Genomic DNA, 21,463 nt, shown 5'->3' with positions numbered 1-21,463 from the left:
GATAATGAAGTGTTACAGATATTCTGAAATCTCTTTTGTACTACATCTGTAATCTAAAGCAGAAGCTTTCAAAGCTAATTCTAGGGGAGATAATTTTTCCCCAAGAAGTTAGCGAGGTTAGATATTCCTTCTAATTCACAAATGCTAATCCAAGTCACCCACATGGCATAGTCTGACAAGCTGTGTTGCATTTCTGTGGAAGCTGCTACCAAATGCCAGCAGTTACTGTCTTTCTTAGTAAGCAAAGCACGTTACTACCAAAGTCAGTAACTTCAGAGGTGAAATTGCAGTTGATACAAACTTGCATAGTTCTAAGTACAGTAAATACACTATTTTGCCAGAAATGCAAGGAGGAGGACAGACAGAATAACTAATTAACCTTCCTGCTCTGAGGTTACTGTGCTAATGCTGCAGACCTGATGTTATTTTAGAGGCATTAGCAACACGGGAAGCACCAGGAACATCAAGTCATGTGTGTTCCACTGCACCCTGAGAAGGATTGTGTGTCTCAAGGGTTTTAAAGTGCTAGCAATAGGAGTGTTTGTGTTGAGCATCTATTTTAAACCAGCTAAATGAGTTGGTAGGGTTCCCTCAGATCTTAAGGGGACGTCCTTCACCAGGTTATATGTAACATCTCCAGCAAACACGTCAATCAGCCTTATATCTTCAAACACCCGCTAAACTAACCCACTGTTGTACCTAACATAACATCATAACAGGACATAACATCAGAGGAAAAACGGGGTATCCTTAGCCTCTAGCATCCTTTGTATATGAAAGTGCTCCCATTTAGATAAAAGACACATGGGTTAGAAGTCCATAATTTAGAAGGGAAATGCTTGCAATCCTGGCAGCAAGTGCACTAAAACTGAATGAAAGATCCATTCTGCAAGGTTAACAAGGATCTATGAGCTATCATCAAAGCAAGTCTTTGGCATTGTGAACAGCCAGTAGTAAGCAATATATATTTTAATAATATTTTAATGACAGCTTTCAAGTCTATTTTTTATACTTTCAATTGTACAGGTATTGGCTAAACAATTTTTGTGATTGTTTCACAGCAGAAATCAGATTCTGACATATTACTTCCATATTTTGTCTTTATCATGTAGTCTTTTATCAGTGATGTTTACTCAAGTTGACATTTACTCTTCCAAGAACTTTAAAAATGCTCCATGATAGAAGAAAATCACAGAATGGAATGCTTGTTCCATAGGGGAAAAAAAAGTTTTTCACTATTGATAAAGATCCTTCTTTACTTAAACTGCTGCAATTTGACACTTATTTTTATTGACATGTGCAGCAGAATGATGAATTACATTCGTTCTTCTTCTTTTGCAGTGCACAGTTACTTGTGGTGGTGGGATAAGGACTCGCAGTGTCACCTGTGCCAAAAATAATCATGAGCCATGTGATAGTTCCAAAAGACCAAACTCTAAAGCCCTGTGTGGTCTCCAGCAATGTCCTTCTGCTAGAAGATTCCTGATACCCCCACAGGTACCTAGAAGAGGAAAGATCATAATCCGAAAAACTATGAATCCCAAGTGGAGCCCACCTCGCAGAATACCCATTCCTGTTCCAAGCCCAAGGTTCCATGCAACAACAAGAATTCCCAAGCCTGAAACTATAACTCCCTCGCCTACATCCTCTGGTTTAGATAAAATCCCACAAAAAGAAGAAACCACCAACGTAACATTACAAAATAAGTTTGCTGGATCAAGTGATATTTACAATTATCCTGTTTTTTCTACTGAAAATAGTTTTCATCAAAATACTACTTCATGGCCTTTTCCTAGTAGCTTAAGTACTGAAATTATAAAGCATGCTGGAAAGGTTTCTAAAAGTGAGACAGTTTCTACTGTAGGGGATGAGTTGCAAAACAGTGACGACACTCCTGTCTCTTCTTTTACAAATAGTCCAGAAATAACTTCCAGCTATGATTACTTAACTGAAGAATCTGATGATGTTGATGGGTCAACAGAAGGCAGTGAGAAACCAACTGATTTCCTTCATAGCACAGAACACAATCTGGAAATCAGAACCAGGAGCACAATGCTAGATACCAACTCTCCCGTCCTTCAAAATGGGGATGTGACTTCTCATCTCCCCCCCTTATCTCATCCCCAAGAACCTTCTATGCCCCTTCCTGATGGTAGAGCAGCACAAGGATTGACAACAGCAAGCACTATCAGTCTGCAAGTTGATGTGCCCATCAGAGAAGTAACTACCCAAGAAGCGTCTGTTACAGTAGTGCCCACCACATTTGGTAAAGTATGGAGAGGACAAGCTGACAGCAGAACAGAAATGAAGCTCCCTGACATCGTAACCTCCAGCACGCAATTGTTAGTAAACAAGCATGCTCTCAAGAACCACATGGAAACATCTGAGAGGATTGTGATGAATGTCACAGAAAGTAGCCTCCTAACAATATCCAACAGTTTGCCTGGTGATGCCTACTGGATAGTAGGGAACTGGAGTGAGGTATGTTACTTTTAGTTCATAAACAGTGAAAAGTGTGTCAGTTCTCTGAACCACTGCTGGGGAAATAAATTTTTATCCGACATGAGTATCATAAATTCAAATTAAAAACTTTTTATAACAAAAAATGGATAACAGAACTTAGGATATGTGATGTTAGAATGCTTAAATGAAACATATTTGTCTGTATGGATTCAGCACAGCTCTGTGCAGCTTTTCCAGGAACATGACATTTAGTTTGACAACAGCCTTGAGACCTCAAGAGCTCTGCTTGAGAGCACAGGAAAAAGATAGGCTGTAAGATGAATCCTAGAGACACCCAATAAATGTGCTTGAAATAATTACAGAATCACAGAATTGTAGGGGTTGGAAGGGAGCTCCAGAGATCATCGAGTCCAACCCCCCTGCCAAAGCAGGTTCCCTACAGCAGGTCGCACAGGTCGGCATCCAGGCAGGTCTTGAACATCTCCAGAGAAGGAGACTCCACCACCTCCCTGGGCAGCCTGTTCCAGTGCTCCGTCACCTCACTGTAAAGAAGTTCTTGCGCACATTTGTGCAGAACTTCCTGTGCTGCAGTTTCCGGCCGTTTCCCCTTGTCCTGTCTCCACTCACCACTGAAAAGAGTCCGGCCTCGCCATTCTGCCCCCCACATCTCAGATATTTACAAACCTATTAAATAATCCAAGTTAGCTCTACATGTGCTACTGTATTGTAACTATAACGTATATATATTATTTCTATCTAAGTTGTATTTCCTAACTTATCTACATTACCCTAGCTTTGTTTCTATATAAAGCACATATGTATCATGATTAATAAACATATCTTTAGTTGGCTATTAACAGATTTATGTGGTGCGTTCCTATCTCATACCACTATCAGTATTTGTATTCACCTTTAAGCAAATACCTTCTAACTCAGAGCTGCATTTGGCCTGGTAAAACCAGTTTGAATATACAAAGTTAAGATGAGAATGTTCGTCTATATTTAAACCGGTATGTTCATGGAGAGAAGTTGCACTGTTCTTTGAAGTTTAGGTAATTGTAAACTGGAACTGGATTGTAGCAGCAGTAAAGAGGAAGTGTTTTGTCTGGTTCACATTGAAGTTAAAGTTGTTGGGCCTGTGTTTGGGTCATTACCGTACCTTTGGATACAGTAGCTGATAATTACAGTGTTAAGTATGTCTTGAATGGAGAAAGTATCAGTTTTTATCTGCGTTAGTGGCTGTGCTTAAAGGAGGTTGAAGAGAAATAAGTTTTAGCATCCTGTAGTACTTAGGAAAGCTCTGTCATTCTGAGTGAAAAAAGAAATACGGTTCACAGAAAACTGGAAACTCTTTTGAAGTGTAACACAACTGAAAGGTTCAGACTTGTAGACTTGTTCTGAAAGGTGTCAGCTTGTCCCAGATCTTAGCTTTTTAGGTACAAAAGCTTTTAAAAGAGTAACTTTGTGAGTGTCACCCTCCTGTGTGCAAAACGGGTCCACTGGAGAACTGAGCTTCCCAGTCTGGATATTTCTGATCATTACTGAGGGGTTATAATACCTGAGTAAGTTACATTTTCTCTGAAGGAGCAATATAAGTTGTTACGTTTTTTATGGCTTCTCAAAAGTGTTCACAATCTTTCATACCTTCCTTTACGAATACCCAGCACTATGCTTTTTTACAAGTTTCTGTGCAGTTACTTCGCTATATTCTGGGACAGTAGTTACTCTGAGGTCAGAGCTGATAAAGGGGCAACCATAGCAAGAAGTCTATTTACATTTTACATTTTTAATCCAGAACTGGAAACCTCCTTGAACTGAGCATAGAATCATAGAATGGTTTCAGTTGGAAGGGACTTTAAAAACCATCAAATTTCAATCCAGCTGCACAAAGCCCCATCTAGAACACTTCTAAGAATAAGATATGCACAACTTCTCTATGCAGCCTGTTCCAGAACCTCACCACACTCACAATGAGGACTTTCTATCTAAGCTAAATCTTTTTCTTTGGTTGGTTGTTTTGTCTTGTTTTGTTTAGGCTGTTTCTAATCACTGCATTCCCTGATAGCCCCTCTCCAGCTTTCATGTAGGCCTTTTTTCAATGATGGAAGGCTGCTATAATGTTTCTCCAGGTCTTTTTCTTCTCCAGGCTGAACAGCCCCACCTCTCTCAGCCTCTCTTCACAGGAGAGGTTCTCCAGCCCTTTAATTATCCATATTGCCCTCCTCTGGTCCTGCTCCAAGAGCTCCTGTGCTGATGGGCCCCAGGCCTGGATACAGTACTCCAGATGGAGCCTTGTAGAGTGGTGTCTCATGAGAATCCACATGGAGAGGGAACAGTCATCTCCCTCACTTGGTCACAATTCTTTTGATGCATTCCAGGATACAGTTGGGTTTCTGGATTGTCAGGATACCCTAACAGCTCATATTCAGCTTTCCATCCACTGATACCCCTAAGTTTTTCTCTACAGAACTGCTCTCAATCCACTAATTGCCTGGTTTATATTCTTGTTTGAGATTACTCTGACCTGAGCGCAGGACCATGCACTTGGCATGGTTGAATTTCATGAGGTTTGCATGGGCCCATCTCTTATGCCTGTTCAGGTCCCTCTGCATGGCTACACTTGGTGCTGCATCCAATTCCATTGTCCACGCAGCTAACAAAGACATAAAATAATGGCAATGCCTCTGTCTGTCCCCTCTTCACTGGTCTCCGCCCTGAGCTGTTGCTGCAACTCATTGAGTGCAAACTTCCAACCAGTTCCTTATCTACCAAGTGTTCCATCTTTCAAATCAGTGTCTCTCCAAATGTCTCCCCAACCAAGGGTGTTTTGCAGGACAGTGTCAAATGCTTGTCCTAAGTCCAGATAGGTGGATTCTTCCCCCATCTACCAATGCTGTCACCATGTCTCAAAAGACCACCAGGTTTGTCAGCAGAATTTATCCTTGGTGAAGCTTTGTTGTCTGTTCCGCTCTCTGTTTTCTGTGTGCTTTAGCATAGTTCCTTGGAGGTTCTGTTCCATGATCTTGCCAGAAGCAGACATGAAACTGAGTGACCTGTCATTTTTCAGTTCTTCCTTTTTCTGTTTTTAATAATAAGTGCTAATATTACCCCTTTTCCAGTCAGTGGGATCTTCACCCAACTGAGATGCATAGTGGCTTGGTATCTTAATCTGCTGGTTCCCTCAGGACTCTCAGATGCATCTCATCAGGAATTCCCATGGACTTGTGCATCTTTGGTTTCTTATGGGTTCTTTTTGTCTTGCCTGGTTGTGTTAATTGAAGAGGGATTTTCTGGTTTGCATATAAAATATATGGTTCAGTTAATGTATATAAGTAACACAACATCTTAAAAAAAAATTGAAATATAGAAAAAAAAATAGCAAAAACATGAAACTAGTGGGTTGGACATGTATGCCTTAGATGGTCTCACAGCTTGTCTTCTTTTACAGTGGGCAGTTCTTCATTCTCCGAGTCCTTGCCTTTGGATTCTGTGGCTTGGGTAGTATGGCAGGGGACCTGTTGGTAAAAACAGAGGCAAAAACTGTGTAACTCTGTCTTCTCCCATGTTCCTCCACTACGTCTCATTGATGATGGAAGAGGTTCTTAAAAGGTCTGTTTGCTCTCTAGCCTACCTGGAACGTTGCAAATTCATAGAGAAACACATGGCTAAAAAGATCAGCAAGAGATGAGTCAGTGTGTCCATAGCAGTGGAGTTATGGCCCAGGTAGACCAGGAAGATCCTGTTGATGCCCTCTGTCTGATGCAGCCTGTGGATCAGTCTCTTCCCCTGTCAGGTTGGCGATTCACAGAACATCAGAATGGCAGAGGTTGGAAGGAACTTCTGGAGATAATCTAGTTCAAACCCTGCTAAAGCAGGTTCCCCAGAGTACATTGCACAGAAAAGAATCCAGGACAGTATTGCATGTCTCCAGAGAAGGATACTCTACAACCTCTCAGGGCAGCCTGTTCCTATGCTCTGTCACCTTCCCAATAAAGAGGTTTGTGTTCCAGTTCATGCCTTCTGCCCCCTGTTGCTGGGAGCTACTGAAAAGAGCTTGGTCCATACACTTCACTCCCCCACTTTAGATATTTTTAAATAGTTGTGAGATCCCTTCTCAGCCTTCTCCACTATGAACAGCGCCAGGTCTCTCAGCCTTTCCTCAGAAAGAAGATGTTCCAGACTCCTCATCATTTCTGTGGCCTCTGTTGGACTCTCTCCCGCAGTTCCCTGTCTTTCTTGAACTGGGTGCCCAAACCTGAATACAGTCCTCCAGATGTGACCTCACCAGGGCAGAGTAGAGGGGGAAGATCACCTCTCTTGACCTGCTGGCTGCACTCCTTTTAATGCACTCCAGGATACCATTGGCATTCTTGGCCACAAGGGCACACTGCTGGCTCATGGCCAATCTGTTACTTCCAGGACATCCAGGTCCTGATCTGCAGAGCTCCATTCCAGCAGGTCAGCCCCTAATCTGAACTGGTTCGTGCAGTTACTCCTCCCCAGGTGCAGGACCCTATGTTTGCTCTTCCTGAATCTCATCAGTTTTCTCTCTACCTAATTCTAAGTCTGTCTGGGTTTCTGAGTGGCAGCAAAGCCTTGTGTTGTGTAACAGACTTCTGGTTGTAGGACATGTACTCTGTGATGTCAGTCTGGAACTTCTCCTTTGCCTTCCTATGGCAAGGTGGGAATGGCTTGAGCTTCCTATATTCAGGCAGTACAAGTGAAGCATTTCATCCTGCACATGCCCAAAGACCTACATTTAAGTCTGCTTGGGTGGAGGACCCTGTAAGAGAGTGTCAGTGCAGGGGCTGTGCTACAAAGCCCAGTGCATTCCAAACAGGTATTTAAAGGAGAGATCCAGTGATCCGACTATCACTGATTATCAATGACTATTCATTGCCCCTGTAAGAATGATTTTCTTTACATTTTACTTAAATTTTCTCTATTGAAAATGAAGATTATTTTTAATATGCAGTGGCCATGGTAGGTCATTGCCTTTTCAACAATGGCTTGGATGTCTGTTTTCTATTCAAGTCCATCCAGTTCTTTTTACACTTTTCTTGTATTTTCTAAGCATGTGGTGATTTTATTTTCTCTCAACTTGCTTTAGTTTCACCATATATATCTTCAACAGTGGTGTTCATTATGGCCCCAGCTGACACCTGGCAAATGAAATGAAATAATTATTACAATGTTATATGACTCTCTCTGTGAACATTAAGATCACATTCGCTTTGTTTTGTTTTCACTTCAATTCATTCCATTTGTTGGCCATTGTAAGCCTTGGATTTCTCAATGCAATATTTCTCTTCTCAGCTGATGTTCTCAGTTACACACTAACAACTTTTGAATTTCAATTTACTGTTTCATTACAGTTTTTTAGCTCAGCACAATGTTTTTTAACTCAGATTCGGTCTTTCCATGTTCCTGCCAACTCTCCCAACCAAGTGTTGTCTGCACATTTTATGAGTGCATGCTATCATAATTATTCAGTTAGTTAATGAAAATTCTGAAAAGAGCTGGGCTCTGGACAGAGCATTACAAGGCCATATTTGAAATGTCTTTTCATTTTGACTTAAAATCATTGTGGACCACTTTATTACAGTTTTTCAGTTAGCTGTGCACCAGTCTTGTAATAATGTCACTTAAATCATATTTCCATCATTTGCTAAAAGAACAATCATATAAAAAAATGTATCATGTCGACTAGCTCTTTTACCATTAAACCAGATACCCCAATTTTTCTTGATAGCTCCATGTTGACTGCATTATTACTTTATCATCTTTGCCACTCTATGCCATTTTGGTTTTGATTGTTTCATACTTGCTCTTGTATCTTGTGAAATGAAGTTAGGGTATTTGTTCTTCAGTGCACGGATCTGTCTTTTTCCTTTCCCAAAGATAATTTGAAAAAGATTATTTTGTAATCCTCTGGGGCCCTCTCAGTCCTCCACAATTTTTAAAAAATAATTCTCAACAGTTCAAAGAATATTTGTGAACATTTGAATGAATATTGAGAGGAGAAGGTCAATGCATTCAGTTTCATGGAGCAGATGAAATTAATTTGAGGTACTCAACACATTTCAATTTAGTATTTTGAAATGTTTTAGAAATCTTCTACTACTCTGATGCAAGCTATGTCTTCTAGTTAAAATTAACTTTAAATGAAGCATGTCCCCTTTGAACTTCTTCCATCCTGCTAGGGTCTTGGGCAATGAGCTTTAAGTGGTCCTGCTTGGTTAAGGCCATCTCCAGAGATTTCTTACAATGCTGTGAATGTCAGCTATTATACTTCACATGGGACAAAGAGTTTGTATTTCTTCCGTACAACTTGATGGAACCTTTTCTTATTGTTCCTTACTTTCAATTCATTTTCATTTCAATATTCTGACATCTTTTGTATTTTTGTTCTGTTTATTTGTCCTTACTGGAACTTCGTGCCTGCTTTTTTTATATCTTCTCTTTAAGGCCTTGATATTTCAATGTCACCATACCTAAATATATTACTCTCTTGCTAAGCTCTCTTTCTACTGTTACTGTAATGCAGATGATAAATCTCATAGTAACTACCAGTATTCTGGCAGTTCTTTGCTCCTTGGATAGACAAGTAGATTTGCTGTAAACCACAACAATAGAAGTTGTTATTTTTCTGGCTTAATCCAAGCTTATCTGTGGTGTTTCTTCTACCAACTACAGGCTGATTGGCATATGTTGAATTTGACTCTGTGCATATAGTTCACTATCTCTCACACTTTAAGGGAGAAAAAGATGACTGAGGATTTCTAGTTACTTTTTACCTCTTCCTGCTTCAGGGTGTAAAGACTTTTTGATGAAGAGCATGCAGTCTTTGGAGCCTGGCTGTCATGATCGATGTTCTCATATCTCGGGTGCTGAAACCCTCCCAGATTTTTGGAAGCACATAGCCACTCTGAATTCTTAAAAATCTTTTTCATGTGCAGTTTTCCCAAGAATCTCATGCAATTTATTTCAGATTTTCAGCATCATGTACTCAATTTACTGAATATCTTATTTGCGTAGGATTAGAGAAGTACAAGTGATGGAGATTTGAAGCAATAATAATTTGCCTTAGGCCCCCAAAGGTCAGAGAAGGAAACAGTAGAACATCTGCTATAGCTTTATAAAGCGTTAGAAAGCAGAAGATTGCCAGGGAAAAGCAGTGAGCAGTATAAGCCAGAATCGGTATTTTCCTAATATAAAAAATGCAAAGTATTTTTAAATAAGAATTAGGTACATTTTAAGTAAGTCTTGGGTAAATTTGAAGCCTTCTTTTGAGCACCTGTACAAACATCTGAGATTAGGTCAACTAAAATTGCTCTGGATGTATTAGTTTAGGCACATGAATTGTTTCCAGAATGATTTACTAACCTTGAGTTTGCCCCTTGGGCTTTTCTCTCGCTTTGACCAGTGCTCTACCACTTGTGGAATGGGGGCTTTCTGGAGACACGTGGAATGCAGCAGCAAGAATGTATCTCATTGTCAGCACGCAAAGAAGCCGGATCATGCCAGAAAATGTTACCTCCGCCCATGTGCTAGCTGGAAAACAGGAAATTGGAGCAAGGTAATTTCATTCATGTTTATGTCTTGTCTTCACATTTTTTAAAACTGGAGCATCAAACAGTGGGTTATTTTTCAAGGCTCAAAAGAGGAAAAAAATTACAAAATTTTGTTTGAAATAATGCTGGTTTAGTATAGGAAAAAAAAAATAGGTCTCTCAAACTTTTTTATCATATTTGCAGACAGCGTTGGTGCCATTGGACTAGAGGGCAGATTTGTACAGGGAAGGGTCTGCAGAAAAGGTTATGGTTAAAAAATCTGTGTTACTTTATTGATTTTGTTGACATAGAAGTGATTTGTACGTGAAATATGTGTCTGTGTAGAAAGCCCAGGCAAGGCCTTAAATGACCACACTTAAATCTTCAAAATTGATTTTAAGTGATGCACAGACATAATGTGGTCCTACTTCAAGGAAGGTGTATTTCACCTTCACTTTTTCTTCATAAATGTTGTTGCTCTTGCAACAGGTAGGTGACAGTTATGTCACAGAAAGTGGCTTTAAATCAGATTTAATGATAAAATATGGGAAACAAATGTTTTAGAGCATGAATAAAGAGGATAGTTCGCTACAAAAGACCTTTCTTAGCAGATAACTGTTGTTAGTATCCCTACTTTTCAGCAGTTGAACTATACAGACATAACCACAATTTGATACATTAAAGTGGTTTTTTTTATTTGTTTGTTTGCTTCTGCCAGTCAAAATTGTTTTTCTCATTTCTTGTTCCACCTATCTTAAGGCAACTTATCAGAATAAGATGGCTGCAGTCCACTGTTGGTGTAGTAAATCTGTGTTCCATTCCTCTTATCTAATTCTTCCCCTCCCCTAAAGGAAAAGTGCTTCAAACTAGATCTTACAGTCTGCGCTTAATACCAAATGCAATTTGCAAATGTTGTGGGGGCTTTGTACTCAATTTCTTGCATGGTGACTTCTGTCTATTGTTTCTATTCAGAGGACCAGAAACTTTTGTGAACAAGGACATTAATTCCTCTTCCACCTACTCTTCAATTCCCAGGGGAAGTAGTGAGTTCACTTCCCTTGTTCAACTCAGAAATAATTACTTAGATAAAAGAGAACGGCATTAGTTGTTATAATGCAACATGGTCATAGAGATCAAAGCTGATCTGAGGCTATTCAGTGTCATAGGCAGAACTGGCTTTAATTCTAGATTAAGACAGAATAATTAAATGTGTATTTGTTCCTATCCTTGGAGTAGCAGATTTATTTCTTCCTTAGCAGCAGAAGAGACTTTGCATGGGGTCAGAAGCTGGCGCTGCTGCATGAGGCCTGGGAGCAATCTCTGGAGAGACAGGAAGGGCACATCTGCTGACATCTTCTGAAGAAGTGTCCCTTTCTGCTTTTGTTTACAGTGCTCTGCCTACTGTAATGGAGGCTTCAAGACCCGAGACGTTCAGTGCATCGACAGTCGTGAGAAGCAACTTCTCAGGCCTTTTCATTGCCAATTACTTGGATATAAACCACAACTCACTACTAGTTGCAATACGGAGCCTTGCTTGCAGTGGCGAGTGGAACCTTGGAATGAGGTATTAGTCTTCAAAAGAAACTTTGGCAATGAACAATTAGCTGCCAATTTACAGTGCTAAGTAAACTTCTGCACAAAGAGTGACACAGCTGTTACTGCTTAGAGGTTCTGCTATGTTTTTGTGTGTTAGAGGAAAAATTGTCCCAGACATTATTAAGACTTCCCAGAATCATTCCTAGGATTGCGTGTGATACACAGCTAGAGCTGTAAATTACTGTACCCTGAAACAAAGAAGCAGATGGCCTGGAAGATTAAATGGATTTATTTTAGCTATCCTGCTGGATCACTAAATGGGATTTGTTCAAATGTTTCCCTTTTGCTGCTATTTTAATGTTATGGTCTTCGTTGAGTTTGCCTTTACACTTTTTGGGACTGGAATTTTGTGGGAACAGAGGCTGAGGTAAAACAAGAGTAAAATCAGATTTTGAAGCCACTTTGTAATATAAATCTGTACCAACAAATTTTAATAGGCAGCTGGACACATATTTATACCAGCTAAAGCATGTAGTCTTGTTATATCTGACTGTTTGCTCCGGCTAAAAGCAGCTCTAGAGAAAGTGCCATGTGCTGTATTTTTGCTGGTATGGACTTGGTGCTTTCAAATTTTGCTTCCTTACAAATCCCACTTGCACTGAATGGGAGACCTCATCCTGAGTTTTGCAGTTAACAATGGCTTAATAATAATAGTAACCAAATGATTACTTCTTAAAATATTTTATAAAAACACTTGTTCAATCCTGGCAGATGTCTTCATGTTGAGGATACTGAGTAGAATTTCCTGGATGCCAGCTCCAATCCTCTATCCACAAAGATACAGTTCCTTGTAGGAGAGCAACAGTGCACTATTCAAAATATACCTGTCACCTTATTTCACAACAGGCCACAGATCTTCTATGTATTTCAAGGAGGCTCTGTTGCAGACCTAGTGAAAAGAATAAAAATCAGCTGAGAAGTAATAACAGGAAAGGGACACAAAAATGCTTGAAAAACTTGTCTTGTCTTTGCATGACACTTTTTATTGCCATTCTGTACCTAATATATTGTTTGCACTGAGTGAATTTTAATGTCCCTAACTGCCTCATAAAAATGAGGTGTTGCATCTCATGAAGATGTACTATCTTCTATAAATATTGCAGTTTAATCTTACAGGCACATGACTTGCAGAAATTGCTGTTGCTATTGGTGTTACGTGAGCAATTCTGTGTTGCCACTTCCGTCTTATATTATTTCCATTAATACGTGTCAGGAACAGTTTTCTCCCAAGTGTTTTGGACCAATCATGGCTCGTTCCCTGTCTATTTCGAAACATACAATGAAATAAATTTCTCTGTGCAAATCTTCTCTTCATAACTGAATTGTAGGATGTGGCATGCAACCTAGCCTCTGCACCTTTCCAAATTAAATGGGTCAGTGATTTGCTTCTTGTTACCTGTGGATCCACATTTCTAACTGAAGAACACTGCTGTCTTTGTGGCCTTTTTCAGGGTTCTTATTCCTTCCTATCTCTCTCCTCACGAGTTTGTGCACCTCTTTTGATAGTGTTCAAGGTCATGTGGTGGTGGCCAGCAAAAATGACACATCTGCTGCCCAAAAGGAGGCAATTGTGACTGGACAAAAAGACCCAATTCCATTGCATCATGTAACAGGCGATCTTGTACTCAGTGGATTAACCAGACTGGGGTTTGGTAGGATTCAGTTTCTTCTGTGTTGTATTTGTGTTCACGGGTTGGACAAAGGGCAAAGAGCACAAACTGGTACACAGGGAGTTCCATACAAACATGAGGAAGAACTTTTTGACAGTGCACTGAGAAGACTGCCCGTGGAGGCTGTGGAGTCTCCTGTGAAGGTATTCAATTCAAGACCTGACTGGATGCTTTCCTGTGCAATGTACCATAGGTAGCCTGCTTTAGCAGAGGGAAACTAGATGATATCCAAGCCTTCTGATTCTGTAATTCTGTGAAATTTGGTCATATTTAAACTGTTGATGTTATTTAAAGATTTGACCACAGTTAAGGTGAAAAAGAGGACAGGGATCAGACAAACAATTAATTACCTGCTTGTGTTTGAGTGTTGGTACCAGTAGAAAGAATAAATTCTCATAGAATCTTAGAATCTTTAGAATTGGTGGGTTCCTCTGAAGGCCATCTAGTCCAACTCCCCTGCAATGAATAGGGACACCACAGTTGGATCAGTTTGTCCAGGGCCTTATCCAGCCTCACCTTGAAAGTATCTAGAGATGGGGTATCAATCACACTAGGTACATCTTCCAGTGCCTCACCAGCCTCACTGCAACAGACTGTTTCTTTGTATCTAAACTAAATCTACCCTCTTTAAGGTTGAAGCCACTTCCTCATGTCCTGTCTCCATAGGCCCTGCTAAAGAAGCTCTCCTTTAGATAACTGAACGGCTACCAGATCACCTTGCAGCCTTCCCAAGGCTGAAGAGCCCCAGTTTTCTCTGCTGTCTTTGTAGGAGAAGTTGTTGTAAAACTGGACAAATGGGCTTACAATGGGAGATCTCTTTAGAATAGAACCAAACTTTCCAGATCCAGCCAACCTCGGTTCCTTCAAGTGATTCATGTTTTGGGATTGTTTGTTCTTAGTTCTCTCAAGAAGAATGACTTACCATTAATACTCTTCCCTTGCTCATTTGATATTTTTACTGAAAGACACTGATTAACAAAACATGGTTGTGCTTAATAAAGAGGTAAAATTTCAAGAAAATGACCAGCTATGTGTCAAGAAAACAGGCATTTCTTTATTCTTGATATCTATACCATGCAAATCAAATGCATGCTCTTAGAATTCACATTCTACATTTAAACATTAAGACGTACATTTGCAGCACATTTCTTGAAAACAGCATATATATTCATAATTTTCTAAGAATTCATTAATATATGCTAATGTCCCTTCAGGTCTGTGTGGTCTGTACAACCACCTACTTCATCCCCTTTATTTCCTCTTAAACTTCTTCACAGTGGCCTATGGCCAACCTTCAGCAGTTTCTCCTCAATTTGGCAAATTTCCATCGCTTGTTATGTCATAACAAGCAAGCTTTGTCTTGATACACTACAATTCAGAACAATTGATATGAAACCCAAGAGAAAATCCTTTCACCTGGTGGATACAAAGAAGCTCTGAGTACACACTATGTAGATAAAAGGCGGCCTGTTGTAGCTTCAGCGTTTGCTGTCTTTTTAGAGGCAAGGAAAACCTGAATTGTCTTTGATGCAAGCCTAGCTGAATCCTTCCAAGTACAGCTAGACTGTTTGATCTGTCTGTGCTTTCAGAGCCTTCCCACTTACTTTAAGGTTTTCGTGTTTGGAAACTGGAAGCAAGGGTGAGCTGGGAACGATATTCCGAAGGAAACTTTATGGCATATCGCAACTGTCTACACAAGCAGAGATTTTAAATTTTGATACATTGCCTCCTATTTTGGATTCTGGAAATCTAATTGATGATGATGGTATATTTGTTTGGAGAACTTTCATGTATCTGGAATAAATGGTTTTAAATATGTGTATATATATATATATATAGATACATATATAAACAAACTGGTACATCTAATAAATATTTCAGTTTCCTTAATAAACATGTTCATACATTAGAAGCATTCCTGTCAGCAGAAGAGAGCAGTGAAACAACATCAAAAACCAGAAACCACAAATAAGAAAATATTGGAGAATCATTTAACACTGAAAAATTCTTGAGGGTTATTTTTGACAGAAAGCCTTCATATGGGTTAACAGTGTGATGTAGTGGCTTCAACTCTGATAAACAGGGAAGTGAAAAAGTTGGGAAATGCATAAAATAAGCAACTGAATACCAAAATTTTACAGCTCCATTAATTCCATGTACTATAATTTACTTAAAAAACATGAATCTAAATTTGCTACATGAGTAACCAAGATCTCTTTCTGTGTGTTTCACACCAGTTATATTGTGTCTTACACACAGAGGTGTACATTACAAATAGGGTGATTTGCAGCAAAATTAATGAGCCTGTCTTCACCTCTTGCACTTCATTAGCTGGCACTAGCTACATCTATTGAACTGTTTACCTTGCTGGCCACTGCTTATCTGAAGAGGGCAAGAATTAAACATTCATTGGAATTCTCATAAGCTCTGGGGTATATGAAGAATTAAGTAAATTTTCAGAGTAGCAGTGTCACCAGAACAAGCAGGTGGTAGTTGTTTTGTTGTTAGAAATTAAGGGTAACCACAATGTAAGTGTCACCAAAGAAAAAAGCTTCTCATTGAGCTTTTCTGAAATCTTAAGCTTGGTCATTTCTAGACCTAGCGTTATACTTGATGTGGATTATTCATGTTTAAAACAACTCATGAAAAATACACGAATTGTATTATTCACAGATTAACAAAATTGTCAGTTTGCAATACTAATTTGGATTACTACTGTCTTTATAGTATTTCCATTTCAGACCATCCTCCTGTGCAGAAAGTATTCCTGTCACCCTGGTTGTACATTCCTAAGTGCTGAATTTGTTCTGTTTCTCTCTCCATTGTATACTGACAAATCTAGCCATATTGATAGGTGTCTAGGTAGAGAATTTAGTACACAAAGTATTTATTGTCCTTATTTCTGAATCGTATGTTTTTTTAGCTTTCCATTTCACTACAGCTCACGTGTTGATATATTACACAACTCCCACTTAGAAATACTTTATAGTGTTAAAATGACTTTTTTTCAGTGCACTGTTTCCTGTGGAGGAGGCATTCAGCAAAGAACCGTGAAGTGCAGGAATATAGAAACCGATGAAACAGAAGATGACAGTATGTGTGTGGATAAGCCCAAGCCATCAGAGCATCAGCAGTGCAATCAGCGAGCATGCAGAAAAAGTGCAGGTATGATAATGTGCTGGCAGCAGACAGCTTCCCAGTAGCTCTGTGTTTGTTCTGAGGTGTTGGAAAAGCCGGGAGTCCGTGAGCTTGCTGTGAATGCTACATGTACAGTAATTATAGGTTAGTTACTACTCAGCTACACCGTTGCCAGAATCATGCTGTATTCTCCGGTCCTTGCCTTGTGTTGCTGTGATGGGGCTTTCTGAGCATGCACCCATGATTTACAGTGCTGCAGCTAAATGAATGGGTCTGCCTGCATTGGTGGGTTTTACGTAGTTCACCGGCTGCTTTCAAGGCCTGTAGAAGGAAGTGCCATGAGTACAAACAGATGCTGTTTCTTAAGATAGACAACCTTATAGGCTCTGCAAATTCTAAACAAGGAGTACAAGCAAGCAAAGTAAGAAAGACACCGTAAGAAAAATCTGACTAGCAGTGAACACAGACTCTGCTTTGAATTCAGTGTCCCAGAGAGTGGGACGTGTGTATCTTCAAAGTGAAGAGACAGAGAGAACAAAACTCCTTCAGATAATTATTGTCCAGAAAAAAGAAAAACTGTAGCAGAAGGGGAAAGAAAACACAAACAAGAATCTTTATCCATGTTTATGACAAATACAAAGTGTAGAAAAACCTGGAGCTCCATAGTCTGTGTACTGCAGTGTCCAACAGGTATCCTAAGGGTGAGCACAGCGGCAGCTCAGATGCCTGCTGGAATAGCCTTCATAGACCTTTTTGAGGAGGATTCTTCCCTCTTAGAAAGTCTATAGTGAGGGTGCAGTCTGATGAAGAGACAAGAGATTGGCTCCTGAGGGTAATGCAGATATGGCATGCAACTGAGGGTGATATATGATTCCCCCTGCTGTTCAAAGATCTTGAGCACGTTTTGCCCTAGGGTTGAATTGGTCTGCTTATCTCTTATCCCTCTCATATTTGAAAAGACAGACTCAGATAAATAGTACCCTTGCAGATTAGTTAATAGTTACTTCTGTAAACAGGCCAACGAAGCATAGGAAATATCCTAGTGGGCAGGCCAGTGGTGCATACAGCACCATATTTTGTCTCCCGGAATGACATTAGGAGGTCTCACTTAGGGAAACTACATTTGCTGAGTGCTTCTCTGTGGCTTATTTCCTGGCTTTACCTCCAGCATTCCCAACTGATATAGGAGGACAAATAGAAGCGCACTATCCTGATTCTTTTCGTTTAAATTTATGTAACTTCTTCTGTGAAACTCCTTTTTTGAAACTCTGATACTCTCTGTTCCTACCACCTCTTCTGGCAGCGAGTTCCAGAAGTTTGCAGTCTGTTGTGGAAAGTCATCCTGACTGTTGTAAGCCCCCTTTTACTAGTTTCATTGTTTTTTTTCAGTTCTGGTACTGAGGAGTTTGTTGAAAAAATTCTGCATTCAGCTAATCCACCACCTTTCTGCTTTTGCAGACCTTGACCTTTCTTCAGCTATTGCTTCTCAGATTTTCTAATTCCTAACCAAATCTGATATGTCTCAGTTTATTAAAGAAGAGCTGTCAGCACCATATTACAGATGTTAGCAGTCTCTGGCTTATTTTAGTGCTGCAGAAAGTAGAGTCAAGCTGAACCTGTAGTTGCTTGTGCCTTGTTTATGCTCTTTCTGCCTGCCCTGCATTGCTCTGTAGCACGCTGCAGCTCTTTGGCCTGTCTTAAATACACTCTTTAAAAAATGTGGAGGACCAAAATGTGTACCAGGCATGTAAATCATTGTCACTGAATCTTTCTGACAGTTCTAAAAAGCAGAAATGATAAAGTGAAAACTATAAACCAACTCTGTCTGCTGCAAAAGTGAAACCCCACTGACCAATAATTAAAAAGCACTTCATTTTCCAAGGCAGAAGGCCATGTGAAATTTGCTATGACCTTTCCATTTGGATATCCTAGACTTTCAGAAGACTCAGGTTAACCAGTAATATGAAGGAGGAGAAAGCTGTCATAAGGCATTTTAAGATTCTTGACATGCAGATGATTTGTCAGCAAAATACAGATTATTCTTCTCTTTTTCTATACCGTAGGCCTCCCCTGCAGCAAAGATCAACTGTCAATTCACTTCTGCCAGAGGCTGAGAGGCATTGGCAAGTGCTTGGTGCCTTCAATACAATTGCAGTGCTGCTCCACATGTAACCATCCCCGAATTCGTAACAAAGCAAAATACTGGGATCAGCGAGGCCTCAAACAACATTATGCTAAATCTAGAAGAAAGTCACCTCAGAACCAAGAAAACAACAGCCAAGCTGCTCAGCACTAGCTGCTTTTTAGCTAGTTAATTTCAATAGGGCTTCTGTTTACAAGTTTTATGTGTCTTTGTGTGTTTTTCTGAACCGTCCAACATAAATGAAAATCTGTGATCACAGCTGGGAAAACACTTTCCTTAGGGTTACCAGTCCTAATTTACTGCTTCAATTTCTTATCTGTAGAAGTCCAAGATTTGTAACATAATTTGCAATGTGCCATCAGTTAGTACTTAGGCATGCATAGAGGCTATAGACAAGCTTGGAATAATTCTTTTTAATTAATGTTTTGCTTGCTCTCTTCCATCTTTTTTCCAAAACCAGCTTGAAACAGCAGCACCACCTAACTCGTGAGCCCAATGAAGGATGATGGGGCAGCCAACACAGACTTGCGCTGTGGGCCAGATCCCCGTGTTCTCACTCATTTTTATATTCTTTTTTATTTTAAACAAATGAGGTGAAGTGGCAGTGTTCCTCTCAATCATTTGCACACTTCAGTTCTTAAAAAATTAAAAGCAGAGTTTTGTTATTATTGATGTGCAGGCCGTACAGCAAAAAAAAAAAAAAAAGTTATTTTTTAAAAGAAAAATTGTTCACTTATTCCTTGACTGAACATCTAAAGGATACCTCAGAAACAGCCTGTCCTGACCAGTTTTCTCCTACTGCAATTGTCTTGTTGTAACCTATAACAACCCATCAAAATTGGAATTTCCCAAATGTGTTTTAAGCAACATTCCTTTCTTCTATGAAAGCAAAGCTTTTTGCATCTCCCATATGAATGTACTGAGTATCAGTGTGAATTATTTATCTGAGATAGCAGTACTGTTTAACCCAATAGCTCCTTGAAGAGCATAAAATCACATCCATGTTATTGTTACTCACAGAAAATTTTTCCCCCCTATCTATCAGTAATCATAGCAAAAGGTAACACCTTTTTAGGAACCTGAGAGCCAGAGTATCTGCATAGCACAATTCTGGACCTCAGCCATTAAGACAGCTCTAGGCAAATAGTTCTTTGCTATTGAAGGAAATGGCAGAACAACTGCTAGGGGGGCCAGACTGGATTCTTCAAAGCATATCTGGGCATTTTCAACAGAGGTAGACAGAGCCTAGCAATTAGCTTGAAATTCAGTAGAAGTTGGACACCTTGAGTCTTCATACTCTTCTGAATATCTCAGATTTATTCCCTAACTACCTTGGACAATTTGAGATTGTAATACAGGGAAATGTCTTATCTTATACAATGCAGAGTGAAATACATAGCCATGAACTGAAGTGTCACTGAGCTTACAGAGCTATGACTAGCTAATAGTCCTATTTCTACACAAACCTGTATGGAAGTTAATCAAAACACTTGGGCCTGGCTTTGTTGTATTAACTTAATACAGAAGACCATAAGTCTAATTGCCCTTTTTTGTGGGTTTGTGGCCTTTGGATAAGGGTTCACTTCTTCACTTGAAGTATCTGGGAGTTTAGGATACGCAGCATGGTAAGATTAGATTTACTAATCTCTGTGATGGCAATGTAACCCCAGTTATAGGTGCTGATAAAACTTAAAATCCACTGTTAAAAACATGGTGCTAGTACAATAGACATGGGGGATGACTTACAGAGGTGCATGTGCGTGCAGGCCTACGGGCACGCACTCTTAAACAATACATATCCATGGTGTTGCTGGCCAATGCCAGGCATATTGTTTTTTCAGTATTACAGGTGCTTGTGTCCTTCTGAGGTCCTGAATTGGCCCATTGAACAATAGAAATCAGGTTGGTTCATGTTGCACAGGACATAAAAATACTGAAGTATGTGGAGTATGGAGGCAGTTGTCTGATGGCCAAACAAAACTGACTGACGGTCACGAGGAATGCATACTGGAGGTCAGCAGAGGGACCACCAGTCATGGGGGCTAATGAGAAGGGAGCTGGCTGCGTGAAGATGGTGCAGGTGGGAGGAAGGATGCCATGGGGTTCAGTTGGGCTTTTCAGTGCTCCTTATAGCCAGTGTGGACAAAAAACAAGTCTGTCTTCATAGTTTTATTCAGGGAGTTGTTACTTCATTTGAAACTGAATGAAAGTAAGTCATATCATGAACATTAATGGAAATAATCATTCTACCTGGGATAGCACAGTTGTCGCTGTTGTTCAACTTAAAACTGTAGGGAAAAGACTGTGATAATAACATGAACTATTTTAATAGAGCAGCGCCCATTGCTGTATTTTACATTGCACTCATCAGCTTAATATCTCCTTTATGCTAACAGCATTTAGTCCTCTCTCGTTCATTTAGAAAAATTAATTTCTTATGACATATCTCTTTTTAAGTAAATGTGGATTTATGATCCTAACCCAGATGGTCGCTATACTTAAAACTGAATGGAGTATCGAGAGCTGAGGCATAATATCATTATATTATCATATTAGCCTGAGACACATCAGCTTCAGCAGGTTGCTCAGGAAAGGTCCGTATTTGGCACATTCACTGCTTGCTCTAACATTTCAAGGTTTAAAAAGCAGACTATGATTACTTGTTTCAAGCTTCAATAAATGGCATCTCTTACATCTGTTGTCCCTGGTGTTTTGTTTCCAGTCCCTGTGATTTTTGTCTAATCATTCTAGATGCATCCTCATCATTCATGTATTTTGATATTTGATATTCCAACATGAAAAAGATCATTAAAATCAAGAGGGAAAATGTAGCAGGTCACGGTGCTTATTTCCTATGAAATAGATGGCATCTTACTGCCTCAGACCAAGCAGATGCACTT

General features: G+C 39.7%; 1 protein-coding gene across 2 annotated transcripts in view; it reads left to right on the top strand.

The window, feature by feature from the left end:
- Nucleotides 1-21,255, top strand: part of ADAMTS12 (ADAM metallopeptidase with thrombospondin type 1 motif 12) — a 173,067-nt gene extending 151,812 nt beyond the window's left edge. For both annotated transcript variants that reach the window (XM_048931975.1, XM_048931974.1), the window contains exons 19-23: nucleotides 1,342-2,481; nucleotides 9,890-10,042; nucleotides 11,407-11,580; nucleotides 16,294-16,447; nucleotides 18,484-21,255. In XM_048931975.1, coding sequence (XP_048787932.1) covers nucleotides 1,342-2,481; nucleotides 9,890-10,042; nucleotides 11,407-11,580; nucleotides 16,294-16,447; nucleotides 18,484-18,716 — 1,854 coding nt within the window. In that variant the 3' untranslated portion in view covers nucleotides 18,717-21,255. The remainder of the gene's footprint in view (nucleotides 1-1,341; nucleotides 2,482-9,889; nucleotides 10,043-11,406; nucleotides 11,581-16,293; nucleotides 16,448-18,483) is intronic.
- The last annotated feature ends 208 nt before the right edge of the window (nucleotides 21,256-21,463 follow it).

This window comes from Lagopus muta, chromosome Z (genome assembly GCF_023343835.1).
Source record: "Lagopus muta isolate bLagMut1 chromosome Z, bLagMut1 primary, whole genome shotgun sequence".
Taxonomy (NCBI): domain Eukaryota; kingdom Metazoa; phylum Chordata; class Aves; order Galliformes; family Phasianidae; genus Lagopus; species Lagopus muta.
This window is presented reverse-complemented; position numbering and strand designations above follow the sequence as displayed.